This window comes from Macaca thibetana, chromosome X, assembly GCF_024542745.1.
Source record: "Macaca thibetana thibetana isolate TM-01 chromosome X, ASM2454274v1, whole genome shotgun sequence".
In the NCBI taxonomy this organism is placed as follows: Eukaryota; Metazoa; Chordata; class Mammalia; order Primates; family Cercopithecidae; genus Macaca; species Macaca thibetana.
Genome location: NC_065598.1, coordinates 110,616,701 through 110,629,514, shown reverse-complemented (window position 1 = coordinate 110,629,514; position 12,814 = coordinate 110,616,701). Strand labels below are relative to the sequence as shown.

At 37.9% G+C, this 12,814-nt stretch overlaps 1 protein-coding gene across 2 annotated transcripts in view; it reads left to right on the top strand.

Annotated features, from left to right (window-relative positions):
- Positions 1 to 2,082: 2,082 nt before the first annotated feature.
- LRCH2 (leucine rich repeats and calponin homology domain containing 2) overlaps positions 2,083 to 12,814 on the top strand; it is a 129,530-nt gene continuing 118,798 nt past the window's right edge. For both annotated transcript variants that reach the window (XM_050775178.1, XM_050775177.1), the window contains exon 1: positions 2,083 to 2,510. In XM_050775178.1, coding sequence (XP_050631135.1) covers positions 2,138 to 2,510 — 373 coding nt within the window. In that variant the 5' untranslated portion in view covers positions 2,083 to 2,137. The remainder of the gene's footprint in view (positions 2,511 to 12,814) is intronic.

The window sequence follows — 12,814 nt, the reverse complement described above, 5'->3', positions numbered from 1 at the left end:
GAGGTATGTACTATTTTCCCTCATCTATAAAATGGAAGAATAATAGTACCTACTTTATAAGGTTGTTATGAGGATTGATAGACAAGTATATACAAAGCAGTCTCTGGCAAGTAGCAAGCACTTTAAAAATATTATTATTATTATTGTTATTTTCCATTGTTACATATGAAGACACTGAAGTACCGAGCTTTTAAGTCATTTTCCCAAGTATTGCACAGGGAGTTAAAAGTTCAGAATAAATTTCTAAACTTTAGGCCCTCTCTTCTAAATTTTTTGGCCTTGGTGTTCTTGTCAAAGAGCTCTACAACATGTTATTTTGTCTAATTTTAATGTATACATAGCTTAATTAATAAGCGTCCCATTTTCTTACTTAGATTATCTTTCAACCTTTTGAAAAATTATTTTCCTTCTTAAATTTGGCTGTATATGCCTTTTTTCACTGGACAGGTATCCTGATAGGACATATTTTTCCTGGAGTCCAATACATTGTTTTAAATAATTGCGAAAATTCTCATTGACTAATTATTAAAATATTTTCTTTCCTAATCTTTTCTTTAACTAATGAACTTAGTGTCCTTTCTCATTCATCTTAATTCTGAAGTTCTCAATTAATTATGAATTATTAATTAATAATTTGATTTAAGATTAAGGAAGATGAGGTATAAGGTGCAACATGCCTTTTTGACACCGGTGTGTTTTAATAATTTATCTCACTTGCTAATTCACTATACAGAGTGTGATTCTCTGTTTTCTTTCTTCTGGGTCACGCATGTGGTGAATGCAATTTCTCATGACATAATCATTTTAGTTAACCAGTATAGCCACAAAGCATTTTAGCCAAGTTGTAATTCTTTCCTGTAACCTTTTATAAAGCAGAGCCTATGGCAGATACACTTTTTTGAAGTGGAGATTTCTCTTAAAAAATGAGACTGCTGACACATTGCTCAAATTGAAATGGGTGTAAAAGAGATACATAGGATATTCAATGATAAGTGAATATGTCCAAGCGTTCTGATAATTTTCTTCGTCAACTTTACTGAATACTAGTGAAAAAGATTTGAATGACTGTGATCGAGAGTGGAGAGGGTAGTGGGTAAAGGGATGGCAGTGGCCTAAATGGTTGGGTGATAAACCCGGCTAGATAGTCTGGGGTTAAATTACGGAGGCCTGGAATGCCAGATAAAGGACTTTGAACTTTCTTCTCTATGTCCTCTACATTAAAAATATCTCCAGGTTCTGAGAATGAACTCCTAAAATTCAGGATCGATTGGCTTCATAATACCCAGGGTTAAATCTTCAGAATTCCATCTAAAAACAAAATCTGTATTTCAGAAATAAACTTTAAGATTGTTTGATGATCAAAGAGATTTTCATCAGGCAATACTGACACGAGGAGAAGAAACTAGAGATATTTTGGAGATCTTGGCACAACTTCAAAGAGTGATAGAACAGAATGTGGATAACTCTTCCAAGTTTTGGAAGGCAAGCAACAGTCTGACTGAGACTTACATACATTGAAACGAGAGGCTTCCTTGAAAACATTTTACAAATCTTTTCCTATTATAGAATTCTAAACTATGGAGAAATCCATATATGCCCCAAACTCAACACAGCACTCATTTCCCTCCCCAAATGATTCCCCAGGGTTTCTCTAACACTGTAAAAGATTCCTGAGGCATTTGCAGTAAGCTTCTCAATAAGCTGCCCCAAAGCCCTTCTAAGTGCTGTTTCTGTATATTCTGAAACGAATCCCTTTCATCCCTAGCTCACATATTTGTTTCTGTTTTGCAGAACGGAAACAGTGAAGCAACTTAGCGATTTGGGGACATACAGCCCAGATGACCTATAGTTCGCCTGATGTCGTTTCGCAAGATTTTGGTACCCAAAGCAGCAGAACCGGGATTTAGCATCCTTCTTCTCATCATACATTTCTTAAAGCAAGCGTTCTGCACTTTCAAACATCATCTTTTCTCTATCCAACACCTCCTCCCAGCCCGCCCCCTGGTTCCTTCCCACTCTCTACCTCGCCCCCCCTGCCCCGCCGCCCGCCCCCAGCCTGCGCATGCGTCCTAAGAACCCCTTACACTAGCGGCACAGGCTGACAGTATTGTCGGGGGCTATTCTCTCTCACAGGAACATGGCGGCGAGTCAGGGAGGAGGTGGTAACAGTGGGGGCGGCGGTTGTGGTGGAGGTGGAAGTAGCGGTGGCGGTGGCACGGCCGGAGGGGGAGGTGGCGGGGCTGGAGGGGGAGGCGGCGGCGGCGGCGGCGGCGGCGGCGGCGGCGGCGGCGGGACCCTGGTGGTCCCCATCCCGGTACCGACTCTTTTCGGTCAGCCGTTTCCCAACGGGCCGCCGTGGAACCCGGGTAGCCTGCAGCCTCAGCACACCGTGAGGAGCCTGGACCGGGCCCTGGAGGAGGCGGGCAACTCCGGTATCCTGAGCCTCGGTGGTCGGAAGCTCCGAGACTTCCCGGGCAGCGGCTACGACCTGACGGACACCACCCAAGCAGGTGACAGGACGGGGGGAGGGGAAGCTGGCTGTGAAGGAGGAGGTGCGGGAAGTGGGTGGCTGCGTGGCTGCGTTGTTGGACTCTGCAGGTCTGGGCGGGTGCGCGGGGGCTGCCAGACTAACAAAGTCGGGGCAGCCAGTTCTCCTGAACGTGAGGGGCAAAGCAAGCAATCGGGAAGGGGCGGAATGCTGCCTCAAGGATGTATGGAAACTGGTGGGATGTTAGGGGTGAAAGAGCATCATTGTTAAAGCGAGTTTCCCCAGTTTGGGTGGGAGGGAGGCATTGACACCTTCCTTAATGCACTTCTTTCAACTCTCCTCGACCTTCCCATCTTTCCCGGAAAACCAAACCCAACCAAACTAAACCAAACACAAAAATCTTAATCTCTACATATTCCTTAAAGGCATACGTGCCTGAAAGAATGGCATATCCTTTTTCAGAGTACAGCAGCAGGATTGCCATGGCTTTTTTGTGTGGTTTAATCATCCTAGGATATTCTTGACTTCTTTCTTGTCACGTATGCCTTTAAAGACTGAGATTTTTCATTTTCCTGGTGTTGAGAAGGTAGTGGTGGTTAAATTAGTATTTGCTGCAGTGGCAAATTAAATCATCAATCACTTGCATGTCTGCTTACTAGAAGAAAGCTAATCCTTGCTTTGAGTTATCTTAGAGTCTTAATTTTTATAGTAGAAAGCCAATAATTTTAAGGGCATTTTTGAGAAAAAATTAACTCCATTCCTTAGGGAGTTGTGGATTAAAGGTTTATCATTTTGGATGAGAAATTGGCTATTGTAATGTTCTTCATATACTCTCTGGTAGTCTTTGTTGTGGCTGGCGTTTTTTGTTAGGAACACACTCTCTTATAAACCAATGCTGGATTATTTTAGATATGTCTTGATTTGATGAAAGTTTTTTTTTTTTTTTTTTTTTTTTTTTTTTTTTTGCTTTTTGTAATCTTTAAATTTGTTATTTATTTCTGTTTTCATCTGCTTTGCTGAAATCTGGCCAAAATTATTTTAATAGATGTCGTGATTTTGAAACAATATAGTAAGTAAATTCACCCATAATGAGGAGTAGAAAATACCTCTTATTTTCAAAACAAGACAATTTCAGTTGTATTCAGTTTTTAGATCTTAAATCAAGGTATTTGTGTTGGAACAAGGTGGGGAGAGGAGGAAAACCTAAAATTGAAGCTTTCCATCCCGTGATTCTTTTAGGAATTATCCTAAGAACTATGAATGTGTAATCAACCACTGATTTTAGATTTTGTAAAGCATGTTTGCGTTTTTACTCCTTCACTCAGAACAGATTTCCTAAATAATGTGTTCACATATTCATGACTGTTAGCGAGATATTATGCAACTTGGTATGTTCTTCAAAGGCTTCAAGTAAAACAGTTTCAGACTGCATCATTATAGTGATTTTTTTCTTTTCTTTTTCTTCTTTTTGTTTTTGCTTATTGTTCTTTATAACCTATAAAGGATTCTTCCACCTGCAGGACAAAGTTTAAGCATCCTAGCTTGGCATTCAGGGCTTTCATTGTTAGGCTCCACTTTATTGTTGCAACCTTGTCCCTCAAAATGCTCCCACATAGAATCCTCTCTTCCAACTAGGTCCACTCTCTGTCTTTCAAATATATTTTATGCATTTCTGCCTCATCTTTGTACAAGATCATCTGTATGCCTGGGATTTCCCTCTTTTCTCCATTTATTTAATTTTATTGAAGCCCCAGCTCTTCCAAGAAGTTGTCTGCAACTCCCTTAGTCCACAGGAATCTCCTGTTTCTTTGAATTCCCATGGTACTTATTGTCTTTACCACTTATTTGGCAGTGCTGGCTTTATTTTCTTTTTATATTTCTGTCTTGCTATCCCTGAGAAGAAATAGAGCCTCTTAAAAGGCAGGACATACACCATATACTTGTTCAGTCTTCTCATTATATATTCCCTTTATTGTATTTGATAATATTTCTCATAAATATGAATATCATCTGATGCAGTTACAGCCTTTGGCTTTTAAACCTTCAGTTGGTTTTCTGAGGCAAGCTTCAACACAAAGCAGAGCCATATCTGTTCATGGTAAACATTCATTCATCATAAGTTTCATTTTACTTTTTCTCTTCAGTTGAATGAGCATTTCTTGTGGGAACATTTCAAAAATCAGAGTAAACCAGATCTTGTGCTGCTCTTTTTTTTCCATTTAAATTAGATATCTTTGGGTGACTCATTTGCCATTTGTTTTTGACAAAATTTAGCCATGACATTTTTAGGGGCAGTATTTTTTAATGTAAAGAGACCACTATTCATTATGTGTAAATGAAAGCAGGTACATTGGAACTGAAGAAAAATAGAGCATGTTTGAGATTATACATACATATGTACATATACACACACATACATACAGGAACACACATACAGTATATTCTCTATTTGATGAAAATGATCTGATTGGTGATTTTGTTAAAATGACTCTTAGTGGAATAATGTTTCAGAACCAAACTGATTAGTTAGATAAGCATTCCTTATTGCATTGGGAAGAGACAAGAGAAAGGGAAAATAGCTAAGAAGCGGTTAATGTTAATCTAGGTGAGAGGTGGTGAGAATCTGGGTGAAACAATATTGAATAAGGAGAAATTAATACATTTCAAAATAAGTGGGGAAAGGTTTTTTTACGTTAAGATGAAGTAGACACCTGGTTCTCCACCCTGGCTGCACATTACAATTACAAAGGAGATTTTTTGGTTTTTGTTTTTTGTTTTAACCCTGCCTGGATCCTACCCCAGACCAATTAAATCAGAATCTTAGGGGCCAAGGAACTTAAGGAAAAAAAATCTTCCCAGGTAATTCTAATATGTACTCAGGACTGTGAAACCCTAAAATTGTTTATTTTTGAAGCACTCAAGAAATATTTGTTCTTTGAGTGAGTAAGAACATTGATAAAAGTTTAGATATTAACCTTAAAGCCACTTGTCAAGAGAGTCAAAACCAAAACTAGGAACTAAGTACTCAAAAATTGTTTCAGATTGTTTGATAAATTTACATGAAGAAAATGGTGCCCCCCAAACATGTAGCAGCAGAATCTTTTCTCTGCTAACAGGCTTCCTATGAGGGAAAATGTATTTTAGGCAGCTGTTTGCAGAGTTTATCTTTGGTGTCTTTTTACCTCTCTCTGCATTTCTAGTGTCTGTTCTTCACTTGCCCCCTCCCTTTGTCCCCATCACACTTTTCTTCAAACCTTACTCCCCTTACTTTATTGGGATAGAGCTCAGGTAAATGATTATGGCAGCCTGTCTAGGAGATTAACATTTAAAAGGGGGAGTTTGCTAATTTACTTGAATCTCCAATTGGTGATTGGAGATTAATGACCTTTTTGAGTAGATCTCCCTTCCAGATACTCCTTGATTAGAATTTTCACCCACATAAGGACAAAAAACAGCGATCAGAAAGTTGGTAACCCATTTCAGTAAAGTAGCTGACTCTTGCTGTAATGTCTTCTCCGACATGGTCGATTTGACAAGATGAAGGGAAATTGCATAGAACTTTTTGGTCCATCTGGATACTATGATAATTTGTTGACTTGAAAGTGATTTTAATGGTTACCCAAACAAATCCTGAAACCTTGCATAGTTGACTCTGTCACCAGTGCTACAAATGAGTGGATATGTTTCAGCCTATTTGCAGCTGCTCCCTCTGCTTCTTTATACCTGTTTATGTACATGAGCAGTAGGTCTATGAAACAGATTTAGGAATTCTTACATCAGATTGTGCCATGTCCTGGATAATCACGTGTTTTCCTGTAAACCAGGAGTCAACTCTAGTATTTCCTACGTGGCTGGTTCACCTTTTCAACTGTAGGGCATGGTGCATTGTATCAGGTTGTAAAATGGAGCCAGATAAACACAGCATTTCATTTTGTGAGGTGAAGGTCCTCGCAGTGCATTTAGTGGAATGAGCTCATGATTGTGATTTTGTGGCCTTATTCAGATACCTGCTTTGCTTTATTTAATAAATGTCTTCCTGAAAAATCAAATGTGAAGCACATTTTTGACAGTTGATTCATATTTTAATTGCTATAGGTTGAATCTGAATTACTGAACCTTGTTCTGATTTATTGAGTGATAAGTTCTACAGCATAAATAGTTATCCCTTAATTTCTTTCATTTAAAATAAAATGTTATCTTTAATTGAAGGGTACATTCATCATTAAGATAATACCATTTATACAGCTCTTTATACATTTCTAAGTACTTTGATATATATTATCCTATTGTATCCTAATAATAACCCTGTGAGCTTGGCAGAGTACACAGTAATTGCTTGTTGTGGTTGAGAGAGGTTAAGTGATTTGTCCAAAGGTAAATGGTGAGTCTGGCAGAGTGTGTGGGTCAGAGCCTAGGTTTTTCAACTCCAGTGCTATCCTAATGTTATTTCCATTGTAACACATTCTCTCTTTATAAAAATGCAGTTATTAAACACCGTGCCAATAAATAGGTTATTTATTCTGAAAATCCAATGCTTATTTAACTTCATAGGTTATATACCTTTCGTTTGTGGTATGGTGTGTTTTGTTTTGTGTGTATTTGCATAGCTATCATGCCTCTCTTTCTCATGGTTTTAGAATAGATTCATTCAGCATTTATTGAACTCCAACTTTGGAAACATGATTATGGCTAATAGAAAGAGACATAGTTTTTGTACTTAAAGAGTTTATACAATAGTCAAATGTATACAGTAATATAACCATTAGAAAAGAATTTCATTATAATATATAACAGTATTCAAAATAATATACTTCAATATGCTGTACACATAAGAGATATGGAACTGTGGCATAAGGCTTAATTTTAGAGGGGATTAATTTAGTTTGAGAAAGCTCCTGAAAAGTTAGGTTAGGTATTTGTTGCATGACAGGTATAAGAACAGAAGTGGTTGATTGGGATGTTTTAAAATTGGAGTTAGTGGAATACTTTTGCTTAAGGTTTAAATTTGATATTTCAATTTAGATTATTTGTGATACAAATTCTGAAGCATTTATTTGGCATGAAGGTAGACAAGATCCAGAACCTCATTGAGAACATAAGAAGTAATGCTAGGGACACTTACTACAAATAAAGATAATTGAAGGCTTACAAAATTGATTTGCTGGGAGGTGCCATTTGTTTAAGTTCCTAGGCAACAGTGAAACTTTGCAAAAGAGGCGTATTGTTCTCCCAGCTCAGCCTAGCAGCCCACTCTGTGACATGCCTTAACTGCATGATACCCACCTCCCCATTCTGCAGAGGATAGTTATCGTCATGAACTAGAAAAGGAAATCTTTTAGTTTTCTTTTTTTCTCTACACTTTGAGTGTATTTGGGTGCTTCTTAAAACATTGTAATACTCTTATAATCAGTTATCTGGAAAGTTTCAGAAACGGTTGTCTGCTTCTCGTTTATAGAAAAAAATACCTTACACGCCAGGGAACCATTTAATGTAATTAAAGAAAGCTGTATAAGCCAGTTTAATAACAATGTAAGTTTATGTTTACTCTCACTTTCAACTAGTGCACTCAATCTGCTGAAGGTCAAACTGTAATGTTTAATCTTTACATTTCTCTTGTTTCATGTAAATCAGTAGCATTCCATTAACAGAATACCTGTCAATGGACTGTAACGGATAATTCAACAGTGGATATTTTCTAATATATTTTTATATCAAATTTTTTGAGGAAAAGTTCTTTCCAAATAGGAAAGTAAGTTCTTTCCTTTTCAGAAACACTTGATTCTGTGTAGTCTTTTATAATTTGTGACAGAGAATGTTGTCACTTTATCTTTAAATTAATTGTCTCAGTAGAATATTAGAGATTCAAGGTGACAAGAGACAGGTGTAAGATAACTATGACATAAACTTTTCTTTGAACCATATGGAGACAAACCGATTCTAGAACATTTGTGAATTTGGATTTCACTCAGAAATGGCTTTTTGTTAATGATTTTGTTCCTGAGAATCTAGGGTATAGAGTCTAGAGTTTTTCACTTCTTAAAAAAATAATTGCAATATGTAAATCCTTAGTATTTTGAGCTACTTGGTTGGGCATGTCTATGTCAATGGGAAATAATTACATTTAAAGTATTTGTGAATTAGAAATAGTAAATTAAACATAGATGACTGTGTCCTTAAACTACCTAGTGAGTATATAAGAATGGATTTGTCATATCCATATTTTGTAAAGGTTGTAAAGTTGCTACTTTCAGTGAGGTAATGATTTCATAATGGTTTAAAATAAGAACTCATATACCTATTATTTCCTAGATCAGTAGTTCTCATTGTGGGGAAGGGTAGGGTTAGAGAAGTTGCCTCCAGAGGATATTCGACAGTATCTGGAGACTTATTTTTATTTTTATTTTTTTAAGAGACAAGGCCTTGCTATGTTGCCCTGGCTATGTTTCCTGGGCTGGAATATAGTGGCTGTTCACAGGCTCTAACTCCAGGGCTCAAGTGCTCCTCCTGTCTCAGCCTGCTGAGTAGCTTGGACTATAGTCCTACAGCACCACAGCTGGCTGAAGACATTTTTGATTATCACAGTTTGGGGGTTGCTGCTGACATCTGGTGGGTAGAGGCAAGGGATGCTGCCAAGCATCCTACAATGAAAAGGAGAGCCCTATAAAACAAAGACTTAACTTTTCTAAAATGTCTATGGTGCCAAGGTTGAGAAACCCTGGGTTAGAGTAAGATAAATGGAAAGTGCCGCATAAGTTCAAAGAGGGAGAGATGACATTTGATTGGGTTGTTGCAACAGCAGAGTGGGGCTTTATAAAGAAGTTGGAGGATCGGCCTTTAAAGAGGAGGCATCAGATTTTATAGTTAATTTTAGAGGGAGGAAACTACATGAATGCTGATATCTCAGAGTCTCCTCAAACTCAGTATGTCAAATAATGAACTCTCATTATTCACCCTAGGCCCCTTTGTCACGTAGATCTAAAACCTGGGAAGTATTCTCCACTCTTCCCTTTCCCTCACCCTCTATATCTAGTGAGGGACTAAGGCCTGTTGGTCATAACTCTTTGAATAGCTTTCAAATCAGTTTCCTTCCTTTCTATTCTCAGTGTCAATGTTCAGATTCTCTATTCCTCACCTTTAACTGGACCTGTCAGTAGTTTCCTAAATGATCTCTCTGCCTCAAGTTTTCTTCAACTTCAATTAGTTAGCCCTTCACACTGTAGCTAAACCATTCTTTCTAATATGCAAATCTGATTGCAACATGTTACTAAAACAATGTTACTAAAACACCTTCAAGCCAGTAGCCAGTTTTCAAACCATACGTTTCAAAATCTTATTTCCTTATTCCTTGTTTTGAACATTAAAAAAGGTAATACGTACACTATGCTTTAACTGTGGATTTTATTAGTTAAAATTAAATTGCTAAGATTCATCCAAATTGTTATGTAAAACTGTGGTTCATTCTTTTGAATGGCTGTGTTATCTTGCATCATGTGAGTATACCACCTTTATTCACTTTCTCACTGATACCCATTTTCATTCACCCCCTCTTTTTCTCTTGGGAATAGCACTACTGTCAACAATATTATACATGTCTCTTGTACTTGTGCAAGGATTTCTCTTATGTATATACTTGAAAATGGAATTGCTGGGTTGTATGGTATGTCAGTGTTCAAACCGGTTTATAATTTCTGTTTCCATTGACATGTATAGGAGATCCTGTGAATCTATGTGCCCTCCAAAACAGTATTGTCAAATTTAAAAATTTTGGCCAAGTGTGTTTAAAATGGTATTTCGATGAAGTCCTTCTTGATTTACATTCCCCTGATCACCAATGATGTTAACCTTTCTTCACATGTCTGTTGGTCATATGTCTTTCCTGTACCGTGAAATAACTTTTCATTTATTTTGCCCATTTTCTGTTGGTTGGTTGTCCTTTTTTTTATTAAAAAAAAAATAGAATTCTATGAGTTTAAAAAAATGCTCCTTATACTAATCATTTGTTTTGTATATTTTGAATATCTTCTTGTTTATAACTTGCCTTTTTGCTTTTTGAGGGGTGTTTTGATGGACAAATTTGTAAATTTTAATACAGCCAAATATATCAGTCTTGAATTTTATAGTCAATTATTTTTGTGTCCTATTTAAGAACATGTAAAATATATTCATCTACATTTTTTACTAAGAGTTTTAGTTTTGTTTTTGGTATTAAAGTTCTTAATTCATATGGAATCGATTTTTGTATATAGTGTGAGGTGGAGTTCCATGTTCCTGTTTTTACATATGGGTTATCTTTTTTCAGATCCATCCTTACCTATGTTGGGGCTCAGAAAACAATATCCCCAAATGAAGGCCTCAGCAGCAGCCTCAGAAGCAGAAGTTTTGCACTGACCTTGTCCTGCCCTCCTGTCTCTCGGTCCCATTCTTCTCCAAGGCTAACCATAGAAACTAGAATCCCTCTTCCCCAAGGAGGATCCTAGAAGCCAGAACCGCTTTTCCTGAAAGCCAGCCATAAGACCTAAAAATAGTACTCGAATTTCCCCTCTGCCTTTCTGTGTAAAAACTGGCCACAAAGAAATGATCGGACTTAACTTGTTTGACTGTAGGTCTTAAGACCCCCATTCCAGAGAGGGCCATGCCCACAGCCAGAGAAAGAAATACAGGCTCAGAGAGGCCTAGAATAATCTATTTAATAGGTAGACAGGCCTTGCTAGGTTTCCCCACTCAGTCTGTCAGCTTTAGATCATATTATTTTTGTCCAGTCATATTTCTGCACAGCTGGGCTGTCCATACTTTGTTGAACCTAAGTGTAAAATAGGCAATTCCTCTTTTGGGTCTTAATTCTGAGGCCTCCCATATATATACTTTAAATAAACGTATATGCCTTTTCCTCATTTCAGTGATTTTTCAGTGAAATTGTGAAACTTTAGGGGACCAAGGGCCTTGGCTTCTATTCTATATCTACTTCTTTTCTCCTTACTTTACTTTTCTTTCTTTCTTTCTTTCTTTTTTTTTTTTTTCAGGGTCTCGCTGTATTGCCAGGGCTGGAGTACAGTGGCACAATCATGGCTCACTGCAGCCTCAACTTCCCAGGCTCAAGTGATCCTCCCACCTCAGCCCTCCTGAGTAGCTGGGACCACAGGGGTGTGCTACCATACACAGCTAATTTTTGTATTTTTTTGTAGAGACAAGGTTTCACTATGTTGCCCAGACTGGTCTTGAACTTCTGGGCTCAAGTGACCCACCTGCCTCAGCCTCCCAAAGTGCTGGGGTTACAGGGGTGAGCCACTGCACCTGGCCTACTTCTTTTCTTTTTAACCCTTTATTGAGAGTTCACAGACCAAAAGTGGACACATTTAAAGTATATTGTTTATTGGTTGTTAGCTGTGCAGCCATCACTATAATTTAGTTTTGGAATATTTTCATCTCCCCTGAAAGAAATCCTGTACAAATAAATCCCTTCCCATTCTCCCTGCCTCCTCCCCAACCAATCAAACCCTACACAACCATTCATCTATTTTCTGTCTCTATAGACTTACCCCAACTGTACATTTGATGTAAATGACTTCATTCAGGATGTGACCTTTTGTGATTGGCTTCTTTAATTTACTATGTTTTCAAAGTTCATTTATGTTGTAGCATGTATCAGTATTTCATTCGTTTTCTTTCTGAATAATATTCCATTGTGCATTTTGGTTATCCATTCATCAGTTGATGGATAATTGGATTGTTTACACTTTTTGCATATTATAAATAATGCTGCTATGAACAGTGATATACATGTTTCTTGTGTAGCCATATGTCTTCATTTCTCTTGGTTATATACATAGGAGTGAGATTGCTGGGTCATATGGCGATTCTGTGTTTAACATTTTAAAGAAATATCAGATTGTTTTCCAAAGTGGCCACACCATTTTACATTTCCATCAACAGTATGTGAGAATTCCAATTTCTTTGCATTCTCAACAGCACTTGTTTTTATCTTTTTGTTTATAGCCATCCTAGTGGATGTGAGGCAGTATTTCTTTCCTTTTTTTTTTGAGACAGAGTTTTGCTCTTGTCGCCCAGGCTGGAGAGCAAGGATGCAATCTCGGCTCACTGCACCTCTGCCTCCCGGACTCAAGTGATTCTCCTGCCTCAGCCTCCTGAGTAACTATGATTACAGGTGTGCGCCACCACGCCTGGCTAATTTTTGTTTTTTTTTTTTCAGTAGAGATGGGGTTTCACCATGTTGGCCAGGCTGGTCTTGAACTCCTGATCTCAGGTGATCCACCCACGTCAGCGTCCCAGAGTGTTGGGATTACAGGCGTGAGCCACTGTGCACAGCCT